The 21,097-nt window shown below is 36.6% G+C and overlaps 1 protein-coding gene across 8 annotated transcripts in view; it reads left to right on the top strand.

Annotated features, from left to right (window-relative positions):
* The window catches only part of CLOCK (clock circadian regulator), a 65,643-nt gene that overhangs the window by 34,939 nt on the left and 9,607 nt on the right, over positions 1–21,097 (top strand). For all 8 annotated transcript variants that reach the window (XM_066185756.1, XM_066185759.1, XM_066185763.1 and 5 more), the window contains 14 exons: positions 821–880; positions 1,306–1,454; positions 5,599–5,690; positions 7,014–7,103; positions 8,378–8,498; positions 10,079–10,192; positions 12,737–12,855; positions 16,512–16,594; positions 16,811–16,917; positions 17,370–17,517; positions 17,724–17,799; positions 18,674–18,815; positions 19,193–19,293; positions 19,523–19,612. In XM_066185756.1, the coding sequence (XP_066041853.1) occupies positions 821–880; positions 1,306–1,454; positions 5,599–5,690; positions 7,014–7,103; positions 8,378–8,498; positions 10,079–10,192; positions 12,737–12,855; positions 16,512–16,594; positions 16,811–16,917; positions 17,370–17,517; positions 17,724–17,799; positions 18,674–18,815; positions 19,193–19,293; positions 19,523–19,612 (1,492 nt within the window). The remainder of the gene's footprint in view (positions 1–820; positions 881–1,305; positions 1,455–5,598; positions 5,691–7,013; positions 7,104–8,377; positions 8,499–10,078; positions 10,193–12,736; positions 12,856–16,511; positions 16,595–16,810; positions 16,918–17,369; positions 17,518–17,723; positions 17,800–18,673; positions 18,816–19,192; positions 19,294–19,522; positions 19,613–21,097) is intronic.

Here is a 21,097-nt window from a genome sequence, read left to right as displayed (position 1 = left end):
GGACAGCACTAAATAGACTAAAAGCAGGGAGAAGTAAGAGAAATAACATGTGAAAGTCCATTATACAGCAGTTTTGGAAAACAGAAGAACAGTTTTGACTTTCAAAGCAAAAGGAAGTGAAACAAAGTAATTGTATGAAGGATACTGAGGCATCTTAGAAGGAAAAGACATTCTTATTTTGGTATTTTAACACCTCTTTAGCAGTAGACTGACAGTTGTCAAGCTGAGAAGGTTAAGTGATAACTATTGAGGAAGCAAATATAATGAATACTTACTGTTAACACTGATATTAATTGTGTATTTATGAAATTACATACGTGGATGAAGTATAGCATATTCCTTAGGTCTCTTCCACTAATAATATTTCAGAATTCCTGAAAAAATAAATTTTCAGTAATTGGAATAGAAATTACCAGTAAGTAAAAATAAATTACATATGTCCTCACCCATGTGTTCGAAAGGGTAAAGTAATGCAAGTAATCAAGAGGATAGAAAACCAAATTTAAGCCTTGTTCAGTTAAGTGTTTGTATAGGGCTATAAGTTTTTTTGAGAAACAGTTGACGAAACCTTTGAGTTGTGTCAGAAATATAAGGTTTTTTGCTTTTTCTTAAGTAAATGCGAGCAGAACTAAAAGACTTAGATTCAAGTTACTTATGATGGTCCTTGTGAGACATCACAGTAAAAGTTCCTTGCTTTCTTGATGTAACGGAGATGATGATGGTGAATAATCAGTTCTTTCCCCCTTCCTCCTCCTTTGTGATTGGACTTTAGAGGAGAAGAATTTCCACTCCAGCATTTATTTCTTTTTGTTTCTTTCAGAAATGACGGAAGCATTTTTGATGGGCTGGTGGAAGAAGATGACAAAGATAAAGCAAAAAGGTAAATTTCAAAGTTATTTAAAGCTAAGAAATGTCCTATACTTGTAGGCTTTAACTTACCAGTGTGATTTCTAAACAATAAAAAGGTTACTCTTCAAATAAACGTATTACTCAACAGCATTTCTTCTACTGTGGCTTTTCAGATATATTTATTATATTTTATTATTTATTATTATATTTATAATCCTGGTTCAGTTATTTGTGTTTTGTGAAAGGGTACTTTATTCCAAAGTCTTTGCTGCACTGTTCCTTGAGGAGGAAGCCATTCTTCAAAAATGGTGTCTGAGATACGGAGTAGGTGTTTTTGTGACAGTTATCACAGCAGACATTCTTAAGGGACTGTTTCCATCAGGAGCATAGCAGTAGTATGGAGTTTATAAGAAAGTCTCACAGTTTTTATAAAACATTTTCTGATTTACTTTTCAGAGTGTCTAGAAACAAGTCCGAAAAGAAACGTCGAGATCAGTTTAATGTACTTATCAAAGAGTTGGGTTCCATGCTTCCAGGTAATGCTCGGAAGATGGATAAATCCACTGTGCTGCAGAAGAGCATTGACTTTTTACGGAAGCACAAAGGTAACAAAAAATGTTATTTATGAATTCTTAATTTTTTAAGTGATACTCAGTTATTACATAAAATATTAAAAATTGTGCAGCTTCTTTAAGGAATTTCTCAAAAAATGTGAAGTGCTCCTGGAGAAAGATATTCTTAAAATCATCCAGGTAGCAGACAGAGATGTAGCTGTGTTTCTGCTAATACTTAATAAAAGCCAGTACTATTTGTTTTGTTCCATAGTTGTCAATTTTGTTTCACAAAGAGAAGATTTATTTTTGAAATAACCTCAAAGTTTTTTTGTTCTAGACGGACTTTGGTCCAAGGTGTTAAGGTTTTGCTTCACAAGAAAAATGTTGATCCATTACAGTGGAAGTACTTGCTGGAAATACTTATTTGATTATTTGGATAAGCCTGGATTGAACAAGGGGTTCATCTCTCCAGGTTCTACATGAAGCAAGATAAATCACTGAAAAGCTAATCCAAGGGAACTTAGTGCTCCTTCTTGTCATGTCAAGTGCCTACACAACTGGCTGCTTAAAGAAAGGTGATAAGTCAGTAGGGCATTCATGGTTTCTGGCAATGTTTCTGGCTTGCTTGCTTGATAAGAGAAAGTGAAATACAGGGGAATAGAGACGAGGAGTATGGGCATTTTGGCTTTTTTTTTTTCCTTTTAGCTAGGAAAAAAACCCAGAAAAATCTATAAATACTTTTAGCTAAACTTCTGAAGTTTTAAAATGTACCTGTGCATGTATTAGCCAATGAGAGTGTGTGTGTGTGTGTGTTGTTCTTTAAAGGTCATGTGATATGTCAAAAAGATCAGTATCCTTGAACATCCTTGCTATGCTTTGTTCCTCTGGCTGTTTGCATCAGCTGATGGTGGGATATACCCAGATATTTTGAACTGAAGTTTGTTACAGGCTGTTATTTCTGTCATGAAAAAAATCCTTTCACCAATTGTACACTTGTTTATGGCTGTTAGATATATAAAATACATATAAAAAGTGCCTGTTCCTGCTCCTACACTTGTTCTTAATATGGCACCTTGTGGTTCACACTACCAAAAATAAGATGAAAACTGAAGAAGATGGACTCTTTTGCTAATTAAGTAATTTCCTTGGGTTATTTCTTGGAATACATACTAACTAGAACACAGTAGGGTCAAAAGAAGTAACTATGAGGTTATAAGATAAGTAAAGCTGTTAAGTGGATGAATAGTTATGTAATTATCAACAGTATGTGTGTCAATTTCAGGTATGAGAAATGTTTTTCCATGCTCTAGCACATCTCTTCCATTTGTGTTATGTTTTCAGTAACACCAAATGTGTACTGAATATTGCTATTAAAACTGTAAACATAAGTTAAATGAAAAAGGAGAGGGGTGTAATTCATATGAGAATTCATAGGTTCTGGGGTTTTCTTTCCAATTAAATATTGATTATGCTGTTTTAATTTTCTGAGATATATGTGTCTCATTACAAAAAGAAAAGCAATAAGCCCTTCTATAAAATTCAGTTATTTAGGTTATAAGGCCTTTGTGAAATTCTGTTCTGTTTCAAAATTATTTTGTCTTGTATAGGTGATTCCTGACATAAAATATAGAATGCAGAACAAATGTGTGTCAGCCAGCCAGCAGCACTAGTCCTACTCTTTTCTTCAGAGTGCTTTCTGAGGTTTTTTTTTTTTTTTAAATAAATGGGCAAAAAGCAGCTCTGATGATGGTTGCCTTTTAGGGCATGGCACTTCTGTCTTTCACTTGATGTGACAAAATGCAGCTCTGTGTGACAGCACATATCATATTAAGTTCCTTAAAGCTCTGCCTGCCAGTGCTTACTGGCATTGCTGTGCAGTGTTTTACATTAAAATGTTTTTGGACAAAGTGTTGGCCAAGTTCAGAAGTGTATTCTATCTCCTGAAGTGCTTGGAGATTACAATAAAGCTGAATGACCTAGCAATAAGGGGATTGTTCAGAACTGAGTGGCTGCTTTATGGTTGAAGTCCTACTGTGTTCAGCCACCAGGATTTAACTGCATTGCTTCTGGTTCTTTCTGGACTATTTCCACATTATCCAAGCTTGATACTCTGGCACCACCTCCAGATGAGCTGTCTGAGTTGGTTGTTGGCCAATGTGGATTCCATTTCTCACTGGGGAAATACAGGAGGCTAAACACACTGAAATTGTATCACTGGTAGCTTCTCCTTGACTAATACTGCCTGCCATCTTTTTTGAATTTGTAAACAATAAATTTTTAAAATTAGTAAATACTGAGGAATTTTGCTGCAGGTAGAATAATTGCAGGTAGTAGACTGATACTCCTACAACCCACAGGGAAATGGTACAGATCTTGGCTTGGCTAACAATTTCTATTGAGAATTCTCATTGCTGGTGTAGAGTTACTTCAGATACAGAACTTGAAGACTGAAGTTTAATTTGCAAGTTTGGTTGTGCTCTTCCTTCTGTTACCTAGCTCAGGAATGTGACCTTTATCTATGAGTGCAACCTTCTGACAGAACTAGGCATTTCTCTGGAGGTACCAAGTGAAACAGGTTCTTTCAGTTACTTCGGCGCTGTTTGCCTGTATCATACTTGCTCTAGTGATGGAAAATGTAAAAGAACATCTGTACTTGTGGTATTTCAGAATGATTTCTTAAAGGCATGAACTTCAGCTTTCATTTAGCATAAATCCATTCTAATGCAAAAGACAGCCTTTTTAATTCTGAAGTAGGATGGTTATAAGGGCCAGAATGAGCCAATGAATCAGACTTTCCCAGTTTAAAGTGAAGATTATCTATGTTCTGTGGAATGAATGCATGAAGTTCCTGGAATTTTGCCTCCACTTCGGTGGCAGAGCTTTTCATTTTCATGTCCTTTGACTTGCCCCTCAGTGCTCAGTTATCTTTGTGCTGATTGAAAAGCTACATTTGGGGTTATACTTAAGTTTTCTTTATTCTTCAGCCCACTCTTTCTGCTTTGTGCTACCATTTCAAAACAGTTTGGAAGAGCCTGATGAATCATATGTTTTGTGAGATCTGGTGATTGGAAAGTCTTATTTGTTGATTGTTTTTTTTCACGTATTCTTGCAGCTTTCCACTTTTGGCCAGTGTCTTGCATGACACTGCTGTTGTTTACTGTTCTTTTAGTTAAGTCTAAAGCTCTTTTGTAAAGTTTTCCCCCTTCAATGTGGTAAACAAAATTGCAGTCTGCTCCAGGCTTTTGCTTATTTAACTCAGTTCCAGGTTTTCTGGCTCTTTAAGCCATGTGAACTAAGACTCTAGCTTATGATCTTTGCACAGATTTGTCCTTTAAAGATCAAAAACTTTAAATAATTAGTTTGGTTCTTTTGATTTGACTAAATACTTGACTGCTTGTCCAAGATTGTTCTTAAAACCAGCACTTCTGTGATGCCCTTTTTATTCATCTAAACTGAAGCGCCATGAGGGTCTCGCTTCTTGTCGTTTCATCAACAAGTTGATAAGGAAGCTTCACTTTCAGAACCCAGGGTCAGGCTTTGCTTAGCAGGTGTTGATTCTCTCACCTGTATATGGAAGTTAATCTATGTATTTCTCAACTCCTGCAGGAATCCCTACTTAATTATCCAAATTCATCTGTGTGTTTGTAACAGGCAGGAATTCTAGAGTGGAATCTGACATACAGCACTTAACAATCTTTGTTGAAAAACTCTTTTTTTAAGTGTAACCAGAAAAGAGCAGGAAGAAGAGAAAGGACAATGACAACTTTTTTGTGCAAGGGTGAGAGTGACAAGGATTTGCCGAGATACTTGAGCATTAGCCATTTTAATGACATAAACAGATCAGGAATTTTGGCTTTCTAAATTTTTGTAAACAACGCTCATAATAAAACATTTTATTATCGTCTCAGAGGAGAGTAGTATTTTTTCATCATCAAAGTCCATTACTTTAGTATTACCTTGAAGTCTGACAGGACTGTAGCACAAACTGATTGAAGGAAAGAGAGGACAAATTTAATTATTACATGAGAGGAGACATTTATTTTCTTTTTAAGGAACAATATCTGTATGTAATGAATGAAGAACAGAAGAGACTGGAGAACTTTCTGCTGTTTTTTAATTGTGTATATGTAGCTTAACGGGAAAAAATGGCTTTTGGAAGTATTAATCCTTATACTGTGTATGTGTTTGATTGTAGAAATTACTGCACAATCAGATGCCAGTGAAATTCGACAGGACTGGAAACCGACATTCCTTAGTAATGAAGAGTTCACACAGTTAATGTTAGAGGTATATTATTTCTGGTTTTTTGGCAGTAGAATATTTCCTCACCAGGAGTTACTCCATTATGAAATCTTTCAGTTTGATGGCATACATTTTTATTCTCATGTTTGGGTTGTAACTATATGTTTTCATGAAGATGAATCATCAAAATACCTATGTATTCAGTTTCAGAATTTTGTTTCAAAAAAGTTGATTTTCTTTGAGCTACGTTTTCAATTAAATAAACATAGTAAAAGAGCGAGTCAGTAAATGAATGTGTTTACTGTGCAAGTGGGTATTTTAAATTATCAACATAAGGAAGGTACTAGAGAAAGAATTGTTATGCACAAATTAAAATCCTAATTATGAAAAAGGCATAATATATTAACTGCTGTCAAGCTACATGGATAAGTGTTTAATTTCTTTACTTGCTATGTTTTCCAAGACTGGTGTGAAAGCATTATTTTGCTGAAGATTACATGAATAGTTGCAAAAATATCAGAAAGAAACTTTAAGTGTAAGCTATTATTTCATTGAAAATGAGCATAAGACATTTGTTTCTTGTTAGTGAAACGATTTTTAATAACATTTAAATGAAAAATATTACAAATTAACAAACATTTTTTTATTTTCATTCCATAGTTAAACCTTTGCTTTGATGCACAGGTACAAAAAAAGTTCTGGGTTTTGGTATTTAAAAATTTTAAAAATATTCTCTGATATAAGAAGTTTTTTCAAAGATGTGAGCTTTAAAATTTCCTGTTTAGAAATACAGTTCTGTCCTGCTTTTGTTGGTAGCTTTCAACTGAAATGTTGTGCTGTATTCAGAGGAAAGAAATTTGAATTCAGTAGAAGATAAGGCAGTCAGAACTGTATCTAACAGGTTTCAAGTCTCAAATCTCACTGCAAGCTTCGTTCTTTGAGATTGGGAATACTGAGATTTTTAAATACTAAAATTCATTGATTTAGCTGGCTCTTTTATTGTTCTTCTCATAGTTTTCCCACATCTTGCTTTTGTCTCTAGCTCATTTTTATGAGCTTTCTGAGGTCTAAAATGGTGACAGAATTAAAAATAGCAGGCAGGCAGAGTGGGAGTAGGGGAAAACAGTGTCTGTCTATATATGTATGTGCTTCTGAAACCACTGATTATGTAGCAGCAGAATAGTATGGAAATTGTAATGCTTTTAGTGTAAAAACAAGATTAGGGATTTTTAGTAGGGAAAGACATTTCCATTTCTGTAATAAACTAAACTAAAGTTGATCTGTATTATTTTGTGTATTGAATATAGTTTTAACATTTCTAGTGTGCTATTTCTTTTTTATTTAACTGCCCGTTATGTTTAATTTCAGGCTCTTGATGGTTTTTTTTTAGCAATTATGACAGATGGAAATATAATATATGTGTCTGAAAGTATAACTCCCTTACTTGAACATTTGCCAGTAAGTAACAAATTGCTTACAGTAGCATATTGGTTTGTCTGTGGTTGATTGGTGTTCTGACATGAGTACTAATTAATTGTTGGCCTTTTTGGCATTGTAGGACAGATGTATGCTTTGTTTTAATGTTTCTGTTTTTTCTTCAGCACAACTTCTTCCTACTGGTCTGTCTTCTATAATAAAGATTTCCTTTGGAAATGCAGAATGCAGTCAGCACTCTGTTAGTTAAAAAGGATTATGAAGTGCCTAGCATCAGTTTCAATATAACTGCAGTAACACAGTTGATTGCAGGAGACCCTTTATAGTTCACAGCCTCTACATGAGTCAGAAGAGTACTATCAGAGATGTAAATAATTGGAATTTTTAAACTAGTTTTTTACTTCTTTCTTGACAAAGCACTGATAAATACATTGCTGCTGGTTCTGCTTTTTAAGTTCAGTATATACTTTTGGTTTTATTTTCTTTAATCTGGGTGGTATTGCTCACTGGTACATGCAACATTCTAGTTTTTAAAGTTTCCTTTGAATAATGTTATTCTAAAGTGAGGCAAATTAATTAGTGCGAACAATTGATGAGTTAAATTGAGTGCTTTCCTAGAAGAGAAGGACAAATTCTCTTTGAAGGCTAGTTGTCTTACTGTGGTAAGAGACAAAGTAAATTCTCTTAACCTGGTAACAGTCTGAGAATTTTTAAAAATATGCAGGTAATTGTGATTTTTATTTTTTCTTTTAGTAGAATTTACCAGGTTCTCAGAGGCACATTTTTTCTTGGCTTTTAGGTGCGAAATATGAATTCTAAACATACTTTTTATGATTCCTCTTTTTTGAATACTTAACCAAATGTATTTATGCATATAATAAGTTGTTCAGTTTTGCTGCATCCTTCTCTGTTGTTCGCAGTTTTGTGTACATAGCTACAGAACTGATTATAAAATACGGTAACTGGCAACTCATCCTCACCCAGCAGCTCACTCATCACCCCTCCGTGGGAGGCAATTGCAAGGGTAAAAGTGAGAAAATTCCTGGGTTGAGATAAAGACAGTTTAATAGGTAAAGCAAAAGCCATGTATGCAAGCGAATCAAAGCAAGGAATTCATTTACCACTCCCCATGGGGCAGGCAAATCAGAGTGAGGTTTTTTTCTTGCAAAATACTGATGTGTATTCCAGCAGGTGGCTTTGTTGAGTCAGTAAAGAACTGTGGAATTGTTTTGCATTAAAATAGTATGCTTTGTGACACTGCATCTTGAATTAATGCTTATTAAATCTTTTTCTTTCAGTCTGATCTTGTGGATCAGAGTGTATTTAATTTTATCCCAGAGGGGGAACATTCAGAAATTTATAAAATATTGTCTTCTCATCTGCTGGAAAGTGATTCCTTGACACCGGAATACTTAAAATGTAAGTAATTATTTTGGGCTAACCCCTGTGGGCAGCTCAGCCCCACACAGCCACTCACTCACTCCTCTCAGTTGGATGGGCAAAGAATCAGAAGAGTAAAAGTGAGCAAACTTGTGGGTTGTGATAAAGGCAGATTAACAGGTGAAAGCAAAAGCTGTCTGCACAAGGAAAGCAAAACAAGGAATTAGTTTGTTCCGTCTGGTTGGTAGGCAGTTAGTCATCTCTAGGAAAGCAGGGCTGTCATGTGTGATGGTTACTTGGGAAGACAAATGTCATAAACCCAGATGTCTCCCCCTTCTTCCTTTCCCCAGCTTTTATTGCCGAGCACAGTGGCATGCAGGGATATCCCTTAGTCCAGCTCTCCCTGCTGTGTCCCCTCCCAGCTGCTTGTGCACCCCCAGCCTCCCCACCAGTGGAGCAGAGTGAGATAAAGAGAAGGCCTTTGCACTGTGTTAGTGCTGCTTAGCAATAATGGCCACATGCATCCCTGTGTTAGCAGTACTCTCCCAGTCAAAATCAAAAACACCATGTGAGCTGCTATGGAGAAAATTAACCCTATCCCAGATAAAACCAGTACAGTTGTTGTGTTAAAACTGTCTGCTTGGAATTCTATGTGATCAGTTTTTCCAGTGTTATTTAAGCAGAGACATATACTTCAGCCCTGAAGAACAGAAGTGTTACTTTGTGTCACCCCTGCTCTAGAGCAGAATTTTCAAAGTTATTTTGCCTTTTAGTCTTTAACTTTCCTGTGTATTAAAAATGTTCATATTGTTTACAGAGCTTCTATTTAGACAGTTTTAGCAGTTGGCAAATATAAATACATGGCAGCCTAATGGAGTTCAGGAGCATGTGCTTTAGTGAGCTTAAGTTCCGGGCATTTTCTTTAATACAGCTCTAGTTCTCAGAGGTTTTTGTGTCACTAATATGCAAACCCTTCGTGCACAAAATCTTAAGGAGTTCTTTAGGTTAGTTTCTGTCATGCTGGTTAAAAGCAGATGCTGTTGATGCTTTAAGATTTTAGCCTTTATATTTTTCAAATCCTGTTCTGCATTAGTGTATAACTCTAAACTCTATATAAAGTTAACTGTCTTGACATTTTGGTCACACAAAACAATCCCTCTAGGCCTGAGGTTCAAGAACACCCTACAGCCTCAGGCCTCCAAAAGTATTAACAAAAGTGAACTGGGGGGGGCGGGGGAGAGCAAACTGGGGGGGATATATGACTTCACTACCTGAAGTTGTAATTGGAGGATTAACCCTTGGTATGTAAATAGACCAAACTTACATCTGTCTGAAAAACTTGGGAACATCATCCATCTTGTGTGTATCCTCTGAAAGGCTTTTGACTGCCCAAGGTGTGCCTGCTTGAAGGCCTTTAATAAATACCCACTTTATTCTCCTAATCTTGTCTAGCCTCTCTTTTAGGTAGCCACTCCAAGGTAGCACTGTAGCCAGCTGTAATCACTACACTTACAGTACCTCAATATGTATTCAGCTTAATTATTCCTGCTTTCCATTTCATGTTGCCTGTGTGCTTCATCAAGCATATAGCTTATTACTTTGTTTATTTTTTTTTCTAGCAAAAAATCAGCTAGAATTCTGTTGCCATATGCTGCGAGGAACAATAGATCCAAAAGAGCAACCTACATATGAATATGTAAAATTTATAGGAAATTTCAAGTGTTTGAATCATGGTAAGTAATTTCAGCAGTGTTGGAGTGGAATATGTAGGCAGCTCCACAGCTAAACTGGCTTGGGATCATGGTGCAAAATGTAGGTGAACTAAAATCAGGCTTTCGAAAGAAGATCTTGAAGCACTTTTATCACTTCTATCTTGGTGTAATGGAAAAGAAGAAAAACTGCCTATCAGGTATTACAGGTCTGTGTAGTAATTATGCTTAATGCTTTCAATTGAAGAGAAGTAGTATTTTGTAAAACATGGTTTAAAAGAATGTAAGAGAAATTTAAGCAAGTGTTTTACAATAGAGTCTGAATTTAATTCAGCATAAGCCATATTTAAGCAGGTGACTAACTTGAAGATTAGTGGTACTGAGTACCTGCAGTTCTCATCACACAGGCAACTGGGAAGGAAAATGTAGGTTTTCCCCCCATTTCAGTTCTGTGCTTTCACTTGACAGGAATTACCATTCAGATGAGTGGGTGGCCGTTCAGTTTTCCTCACTGAGTTCCTACTCCCTTCCATTGAAATTATTTTTATTAGTTATGTATAGTACTCTTTTCTCTGTACTGCATCTCTAATCTGTTTGGCCAGGCTGTGCTGACTGTTTACTCAAGAAGCCTGTTTATTTGTCCAAGTGGGTTCTGCAGTGTGATCAGTAAGTAGATTCTTAGACAGCTCACCCAAAAACATTATGAAAAAACCAGTATGTTGTAAGTGAATCTGTAGGGTTTTTTATCTGATACCAGTATTTGTCTCACAAAATAGGAAGAGGTTGAGTCTTAATGCAAATGCAGTTATGTAATATTATACGAAGGATGCAAAACAATCCTGAAAAGGGCAAGTATCGTGCTAGTCTTGGAATGAGGAGCTGGGAGACCACAGAGTTATTGGTAGCAATTCAATATTTGGAAATACTCTGGAATAAATAATTAAACTACTGAGTTTTGGGAAGCTAGCAGGGAATTGTGTCAGATACAAGAATTTTCAGGAGAATGGCAACCATTGTGGATTTTTCAGGTAGAAGTAGCATCAAATCAGTTCAGCTTGCTCTACCAAAGAATAACAGAGTGTGGATAAGAGGATAAAGCACAAAGAAATGATGGACTTTGAATGTTTTTGTTATCATAGTCTGTTCTCACAAATGTGTAAGGGAAGCACATGTTAATTGAAATTGCAGGAGAGTAGCTGCAGAAACTGATGGGAAAGGTTACCAGTGTTCACCATCAAAGTGCAATTTTAATTGACAACTTCTGGATTTGATCAGTATTTTCATTAATGTTATGAACAATGGAACGTAGTTTGCAGTTATGAAATAATCCACTATAAACAAGAGTAGAATTCATCCCCAAATTTAGAAAAGAAATTATTTTGGGCTAAAAACTCAGAAAAATTGACTAAGGAAAAATGCAAGTTGCTCCATTTAGGAATATCCAACTATATGAACAGGGATGGTTACAGCCTGCTACATAGCAATCCTTTAAGAAAAGAACTTATTGTGGAATGTAAACTGAACAAGACCAAGACACCTTGACCAGCCACCAAGCTGGGAAAATGCAAAAGCCTTTCTAAAATATAGTCCAAATCAATCCCACTGCACTTCTTAGCACTTGCATGTCCTCATCCAGTTTTTGATACTTGTTTGTCAGAAGTAAAGAAGTTGGAGAATTCAGAGCAGAGCAATAAGAGCCCAAAATATTTTGTAAATCTAACTTACAAGGCAAGACAAACTCTGAAGAACATAGGACTAGAGCTAAGATAAATATTAAAGAAACTGCCTGTTTTCTTTCTGATGAAAACAGCAAGGAGCCGTAAGATGAAATGGCATGAGGAAACTTCAGTAGGAGTTCTAATCCAGAGCTGTATTAAAACCAGTCAGGCTTTGAAAAGCCTCACAGTGTTTTAAAATCACCCTCTCTAGACCTTAGTAAATATAAACTAAACTGGTAGCTGCTGAAAATGAAAGATAAGGTTAATCTGTTTTGAGGTCTAGTCTGTCCTTTGCCTCCTTTTGATTCCATCTCTGTGATTCAGTAAGTGGAATTTGTTTTCAGCTCAGTATCCTGATTCTTTAACTTCCATAATTGTGCCTTTGATTCTTCTGTCACTCGGTATGTCTTCAGCATGTGTTGCTTAAATATGATGGAAAATAAATAATTACCTCAAGAGTTCAAAAGAAGAAGTAAACAAAACCTGATACAAAAGATAAAATTTAAAGATATTTTTGAAGAATGTGTAATCCAGTCATTTTTACCAGTTAGCAAGGATAAGAACTGTTACTAGTTTCTTAAAAATGTCAGTAATAAAATCATATTAACTGTAGTTTTAGTTCTTCGAGAAAGTTACTTGATGGTCATGTTCCCATTACTATTATGTAACTACTCCTACTACTGTGGTACTATTCCTGTGCATATAAGTGTAGATATGTAGCATTTTTCTTAATGCCTGTTAAGTTACAAGCAAACCACTGATAAATATTGGGCCGCTTCTCTTCTGATGTTACTGCCATTTTCCTCCGTACTTACACTGTCATCTGTGTTGTCATCTCCTCTGCCTTCAGTTCCCAACTCAGCGCACAATGGTTTTGAAGGAACTATTCAGAGATCACACCGGCCTTCATATGAAGAGAAAGTTTGCTTTGTAGCCACAGTTAGATTAGCCACACCTCAGTTTATCAAGGTATGTACAAATGAAATCACTTTTATATCATTCTTAAATGGACTCTGAATGGGAAAACTTCAGAGACAATGCATAGAACATTTAAAATATTAATGAAAACCAGAAGGAATTCAGTGATATGAAAGTGTCTGTTTCTTACTTCAGATAGGCTAAGTTTTATGCAAAGTATCGAAGTTATGGTGAACACTAATTTTAAATAGTAATATAAAAGAGAAATATGCAAGAAATAAATTTTAAAGAAGTCCACAGGGGTATAATTTAGCAAGATGAACTTAAACAATATGAAAGATTACACTGAGATCCCACTTTCCACTGGACAAATGACTGATGTTAGTTGAAACTTGGATGTGAATTTTTTGTTGCTGGTGGTCTTTCTGCAGTTTGACACAGAAGTGAGTCTTGGAGGGCTTAATGAACGCTTACATTACTTGTCAGTAATGAAGAGCTGGGTTTGAGGTAATAGAAACCTTTTGTTTCAGTGCAGTTATTGAGTGACTCAGTGGTTTAAACCTAAAATTTTGCTTAGCTGCTTGACGCGAAGGTGCCTTTCCAAATGTAGAATCGAATGCGTGTGATACTTGTAGTTCAGTAAGTATAATCCTATTTCTCTCCATAGAGAAAATAAATAAACTGGTCAAAATAAATACTCTGGATGCAGTACAGTATAGTCTGTGATTGTGATTCTGATTAGATGTTTCATACAAATATATGAATCAAGGTTCAGGATAGTCTGCTGTAAAGTAATGCCATGAAATGTATGTGGCCCAGTGTTAATCTCTTGTCTGAACATTTAAACATTCTGCCTCTTAAGTTTAAAGCACTGATGTTGTAAGCTGAAGACTGTTGGTGGTAGCTTCTGAAGACATGGTTTATACACTTTGCACTTCAAAAAGCATAGTAGGGAGCCTGTGGAGAAATCATATAAATTTATTCAGTCTGTCAGGCTGAATAGGAATTTTGTCTCTCCAGATTCCATGCCAGAGAAAATTTGTTTTTTCTGAAGCTATGGAAGTCTTTCATCTGACACTTTTCTTCCCATGCAGGTCTAAGAAATATTCCTCCTGTTATGCCTACAGTTGATAGAGATGTTAAATGTGGAATTTTTGCTTCATGAAATAGTTGTGGAAAAAAGACCAACCTGACATTTGCAATTGCTTTTGTCTTTTAAAGTCTGACAGTTCATTGTAAAACTTTTATGTTTCCTACTTCTGGAAGCTGAGGAACATCCATTTATGATCTTTAAGTGTCTCAGTCTGCTGCAGGCTAAAGCCTTACAGATTATATATATTCTGGCCAAAGTTTCATTCGTGTAGCTGAACCTCTGAGCCCTTAATGCCAAAGGAAGCTTCCAGGTTAGAAAAGTTTTAAGATCCTCCTGAGACTTTCGACTGATGCTGTTTATTTTGGAAATCTTTTGAAGAAGACTTACATTAGAGTAAAGACTTAATCTGGCAATACGTGTTTATACTTGTGGTACATTTTGTCATTATTGAGGCTAACATTGACAGCATTGACTAGACTTTAGCAAATGAGTGTATGTCAGGAATTTTACCATCCCAGTAACTTCACTAACAAATGTGTGATGCAGCCAGTAGGAGATGTGTGTTTTCACTACTTGCCTTATTTAAGGTAGAACCTTCCTGCTCATCTGTCACTTATTCTCTTTCTTTCAGTTGGTATACAGTTCTGGATTCTTTTTTTTTTTTCCTCAGGATATTCAATGCTTTTTGTACCTTTATCACATTTTTATTTTATGCATATGACCATACCACTTTTGCAACAAAACATGTCACAAGTTTTGCTCCCTAGTGAAGGCATTTGGTTGTACACATTCTTTAAAACATTTGTCCTGCATTTTGGCTAGTTGAAGATTGCATCCTAGCAAGAAGGCCAGATTAATCCAGCCAGAAGGATTCTACCAGAATACTTTTTGTTACAAATGAAAGTCCTTTCTTTTCTAGATGCCTTGTTGACAACTTCAACAAGACGCCTTGTTGAACAAGCTGGCTTCTGCCCAGGGGTATTTTACAGTGGAATATCTGCAAATCATTAATATAAATGCATTGAGTAATTGGATACTAACCTGCTGCCATTTCCTCTCTAACCATGATGTTTTTACTGTGGTTTTACTGCCTGCACTTCAGTGATTTTTACTTTCGTTTTGACTTGTGCCAAAATAATTAGATCAAAAGAAACAACAAATCAAAAGTATATCTTGAGGATATGCTCTTGCTCTGTCATTTCTCTTACTTTGAGTGGTGCTTTATTAAATGCTGTAATTTTAGAAAAGTAGATGAGCTTTGGGTTCTAGGGGTAATTTCAGGTTTGAAGCTTAAGTCTTGCTGACTGGAGTTTGCATCAAGAGTCATAAATTTGTGCCCAGAGTTGTTTAGTTCATTGCCTCCATCTAATTCATCCATCATTCCACCATTTTCTAAGTCATTGTCTTTAGATTTTACAGTGATGAAAGTGAGGAAAAAACATTGCCTAGGTATGGTCACTTTTTCCTTTCATAGAAAGAAAACTTAGACCTGTTCTAAAAGCTGCAAAGTATCCAGTTAAACTCTTGGGATTATAGCCTGAAAGAATGAAAAGAAAGGTGGTCCCTCTGTGGGTCTTCTACTGTATTTTTCTGCAGGACTACTTTAGTTACCGATGTTTGCAGGGCAGCAGTGTGCTCCTCTGTCCACACTTCTTGTGAGTATTCTGCCAGTGTAGCACCAGCTTCCACATTGCAGTCGTTAGGAAACTCTTGTACCTGATCATCAGTAGATTGCAGTGTGTTCCTGGTACTGGGAATACCATTGCAAGCCCCTACAAATGACAAATGTGTGCAGGTATCCAAAAAAGAAAGATTTACTTATCTCTAATTTTAATGTAATTATTTGAGGGGTGGATCTGTATGCATGTATTTCATCATCCGTTTTCCTTCTTGTAAGGCAGTAGAGGAGTTTGCAAAAGAATTGGCTGGCTTGGGGAGCGTGGTGTTGTGACTCTGTCTGCATGAGGCACAATACTCCGTGGGTGTCTTTACCTTTCTTGAAGGGGACTGTAGAAGTTCACTGACTTGCTCTGAATACATTGGAGCAGAATACCTTAAAGTTTTGTTGTAATGGAAATACAGCCATTCTCTTACTTTTGATGAGTTCTAAATATAAGAATAGTGTGTTATTTGTAGTACATGTCCATGCACTCAAAGAGATATAGAGTACTTTGTGTTCACTAAAGGGAAGAATCGTATTCCTAAACTCAGTAATGTGACCATTTTACTAATGTTGGGTTTTACCCATTGTAAACACAGATTATTATCAGACTGTCTGGTGGGAATGTTTCATCTCTTCTTTTGGGTGTTACAATTTAAAAGCATAGCTGCAAAAACTATGAATTTCTGCTTGTACTACTGTGTTTGTAGATACTGAATTTATTTCATGACATGGTTAGTCCATTTAAATCTACCGAGCATCATCTTGGCACAGTTTAGATTAGATTCTGCCTCAGTACTGTGCGTCTAAACAAGCAAAACCAATGAAGCTGTCTGAAAATAACATAACTACTGTGGAATTATCTACTAACTTTAGGTATGTCTGAATTTTCAAAGAGCTTAGGTACTAGAGTAGAGCAGTTTTAAGAGATTTTTATTTTTTTTTCCTTTTAAGGAAATGTGCACTGTTGAAGAACCCAACGAAGAGTTCACATCTAGGCACAGCTTGGAATGGAAGTTCCTATTCTTGGATCACAGGTGCATTTCCTTCTGTGTAGTAGCAGTAGCAGCTGAATCAGTGGTGGCTGTAGTATTTGAAGTTCACTAATCTATATTAACTACTTATGGCTTGTTTTGGGTTCAATTTTAAAATTTTTTTTGGAGCACATACTGTAAACAAGAAAGCTTATATAATTAATTCTGGTTTGTTTCATGTGTGTGAAAATAAAATGACATTGTTTTTTTATTAATCAGGGCACCTCCAATAATAGGTTATCTTCCATTTGAAGTTTTGGGAACATCGGGCTATGATTATTATCATGTGGACGATCTAGATAATCTGGCAAAATGTCATGAGCATTGTGAGTACAACTAAGTCACTAAAATGAGCAAGTTTGTTAAATTGTACAACTGTTCTGGTGAAATTTTGTGATATTTTGAGTGAAGTGGCTTTACTCCCATTCACTTGACATTACTATACTGCTGTTCTGTATCCTTTTTTTCTTTTAATACAGAACTACAAAACAGATTTAACTTTATCTTACAGTTCTGGGGTTTTGTTGTGGTAAATTGGAGTGCACAGCCCTATGACTAATACTTTTCCAGTTCTTCCAATAGCATTTAAAAATCTTTATAATATTTAATAAGTGGAAAAATTGGTAGAAAATTTTCAAACCTGTTCTTAGTCATTGTCTTTATATTGGATTTAGACAAGGTTTTGGGCTATATGAACCTGGGCAATAATGTTCTTTTTTATGTAATTGGAGTATTTACAACCTGGCAAGACAGTAAACTTTATTCTTCATCCTTACAGTAATGCAGTATGGGAAAGGGAAGTCATGTTACTACAGATTCCTTACAAAGGGACAACAATGGATTTGGCTGCAAACTCATTACTATATCACGTATCACCAGTGGAATTCCAGGCCAGAGTTTATTGTCTGTACGCACACTGTTGTAAGGTAGGTTACTTTTTAAAGTAATCCTACTGGCATGGGAGCTATCTTGATCGTATTTTGGGGGTAGAGAAATTATAGCAGTGTGAAGAATCACTGGAAAACTTCCTGGGAAACTTTATAAGCAATGTGAGTTTGAGGCGTTTGGTCTTTGAGGTGTACTTTTTAAATCATCCCACAATATAATAGTCATCCTTGGTTTATTCTTCTAGTTATGCAGAAGTCAGAGCAGAAAGACGACGAGAACTTGGTATTGAGGAATCTCTTCCAGAGATAACAGCAGATAAAGTGAGTGTTTTATATAATTTTATTTTACATCTTCATGTACTTAAAATAATACACAAGCAAGAAGTGTTTTGTCCCATTTGTCTCAAAATGAAGTAATCAAATAATTATTTGATCTCTAAATAATGTGACTATTGAAAATAGTCAAAGAAGTCTAGAAAGAGTGTTTAACTGTACTCTGCCTATAACAGCCTTTTCATTTCAGGAATTATTGTGTATGTAGTTACAACATAGTAGCACCCATAAGTTTTTATTAAGATACGATTTCTGCAGTGTTGGATTCCTAAATAAATGGTCTCCCTCACTGGAAGTACCCATAATCTGAAAAACCAGGGTCAACACACCAAGAAGGAATTCACAATAAGAAAGTAGGAGCTGTTTAATTGTGTGACTCTGTCCCTCTCCTTAAAAGTATAAAAAAATCATTTTGAATTAATGTGCTTGGAAGCTCAATGAGTCTTATCAGCTTGTGGAGATGATCTGATATTTTTTAGTCTGACAGTTCAGAAATGTTTTCCTTTGGCAGTTTCACAAGTTTCATCTGTTGGTGCTCCTAGTGGAACTCATCCTTTCTCAAAAGAATAAGCAGTTAAGTCATTACACTGTTGTTCAGAGTCAATTCAGTGGCTACAGAAGGAGGTCAGCTCAGTAGTCAGTTTGGGTCTTAGTCTGCGCGCATTTTGGTTTCTAGGATTATAGAGCTTTGGATTTTCAAATGGAAACAGAGCTTATAGCTGTCAACCAGGCCAACACTTGTGCATGGTCACCTGTGTAAGGGGGTTGATAAGAAACAAAAGGGTCTGAGATAGTTTCTAACAGAAATATACTTTGTGTACTGGGTTAGATAAATGATTGTTATTTATGTGCATCTCTTCAGAGTCAGGACTCTGGATCTGACAATCACATAAATACAGTGAGTCTCAAAGAAGCACTGGAAAGGTTTGATACCAGCCCCACACCTTCTGCTTCCTCCAGGAGTTCAAGAAAATCTTCACATACTGCAGTATCGGATCATTCATGTAAGCACCAACTGTTGAAAATATAATAGCCTTCCTAATGAAGGCTTTCTCTACCTAATTTAATTAAATGCATTAGTGGCAGTTAATAATCATTTTCTGAGAAGTGTGCAAGTGAAAATACCCTTTTTGATGGTTCAGAGATCTGCAGACTACTCTGAATAAGACTTTTATTTCTAGGAGTGCAGTATCAGAGACTAGTACCCCCTATTTCAATCCATCAGATTACACTATTGGTGGATAGTCAGGGGAAAAAAAAAGAGTCCAAACCTTAACAGTTTTTTTATTCATTAAAAGCTTCCTGTAATTAGATTATTGCATTACAGAATTGAAATAACAGTTAATGTGTTTCTTTCTGTTCTTACTCTCAACATTGTCAGCAACACCAACTAAAATGACAGTGGACACTAGCACTCCTCCAAGGCAAGGCTTATCTGGTCATGAAAAGACTGCACAAAGAAGATCATCTCTGAGCAGTCAGGTAACTTCAGAGAAAAATGTTGTACTCAAACAGTGGAGTTCACCTTTAAAAGCTATTACTAAATCCATATAAGCTTTGTTTTATTTCTTCTAAAAACTGTAGAGTTTCTAGACATTCACTTCATAAACAGAATGCTTATTAAAATACGTTAAAAATGTTAAAAGAAATACTTTATGTCAAGTATGAAGTTCATTCTCTTATGATTATGGAACAATTTTTTTAATTGTAGTCTTTAAGCTCACAGTCTCTTGGACAACCAGTAACACAGCCAGCAATATCTCAGCCTGCAACTTTACAGCTCCAGTCTGGAATGACTCAGGTATGGATTTACTCGATTTATTGTTTATCATTTTTTAAACAGTCTTGTTCTCCTAGAGAACAGCATTCTTCTGGAGTAATGGGCTACCTGTGGCTTGGGTGGATGCACTGTTCACTGAGTGAAAAACAGTTTGGATGGCCAGGCCCAGAGAATCGTGGTGAATGGAGTTAGATCAAGCTGGCAGCCAGTCACTTGTGGGGTTCCACAGCACTCAGTACTGGGGGCAGTCCCATTTAATATATTGGTGATACAGACAAAGGGATTGAGGTCACCATCAGTGAGTTTGCAGATGACACCCAGTTGGGTGAGAGTGTTGATCTGCTAGAGGGCAGAAAGGCTCTCCCAAGCAATCTGGACAGGCTGGATTGATAGACTGAGGTTCAACAAGGCCAAGTGTCAGGTCCTGAACTTGGGTCACAACAACCCGCTGCAGCACTACAGGCTGGGGTAAGAGAGGCTGGAAACTTGCTCAGCTGAGAAGGACCTGGGAGTGCTGGTTAGCAGCAACTGAACATGAGCCAGCTGTGCCCAGGTGGCCAAGAAGGCCAATGGCATCCTGGCCTGTGTCAGTAATAGTGTGGCCAGCAGGACTAGGGCAGTGACTGTTCCCCTGTGCTTGGCACTGGTGAGGCCATGTTTTGAGTGCTGTGTTCAGTTTTAAGCCCCTCACTGCGAGAAAGACATTGAGGTGCTAGAGCAAGTCCAGAGGAGGGCAGTGGAGTTGGTGAAGGGTTTGGAACATGAATCAGAAAAGGGTGACTGCGGATGCTGGGCTGGAGAAAAGGCTCAGGGGAGACCTCCTGAAATGAGGTTGTAGCGGGGCGAGTGTTGGTCTCTTCTCTCAGGTGACAGGGACAGAGTGACAGGAAATGGTCTTGAGTTGCACCAGGGAAGGTTTGTATATTAGGAAAAATTTCTTTACAGAAAGGCTTGCCAGTCATTGGAGCAGGCTTCAGGTCATGGGTGCAGGCTGACCAGGGAATTGGTGGAGTCATCATCCCTGAGCGTATTTAAAAGCCGTATAGATGTGGCATTTAGGGACATGGTTTAGTGTTGGACTTGGCAGTGCTAGGTTAGTGGTTATCCTTGATGATTTTAAAGGTGTTTTCCATCTTAAACAATTCTCTGCTTTTATATTCTGAAATAATGTTAATTTCTCTTTTAGAAATGGAGTCCTTTGGTGCCAATTATTCTCTAAAAATGAACAAATTCTGTAATTTGACGCTTTTCCTTTATTTTTTCCTTCCTGTTACTTGTGTGGATATAGTCTTCAGCATTAACAACATAGATACAAAAACTGTTAAAGCTAAAATATTTTAGGACATGAATTTTAAAATCCATCAACTCCGCTGGCAGCTTTCAGGCATATGCATATAACACAAGGCTGCTAGGTCTGTTAAATGCTTCTGTGTAATAAGAACAGGATATAAGTATCAAAAGGTCATGCTGACTTGGGGCGTGTAGCAGATGTCTGAGGAAGAACAG

The sequence above is a fragment of the Chamaea fasciata genome, unplaced genomic scaffold (genome assembly GCF_029207755.1).
Source record: "Chamaea fasciata isolate MVZ Bird 193981 ecotype frontalis unplaced genomic scaffold, bChaFas1.0.hap1 SCAF_6, whole genome shotgun sequence".
In the NCBI taxonomy this organism is placed as follows: Eukaryota; Metazoa; Chordata; class Aves; order Passeriformes; family Sylviidae; genus Chamaea; species Chamaea fasciata.
This window is presented reverse-complemented; position numbering and strand designations above follow the sequence as displayed.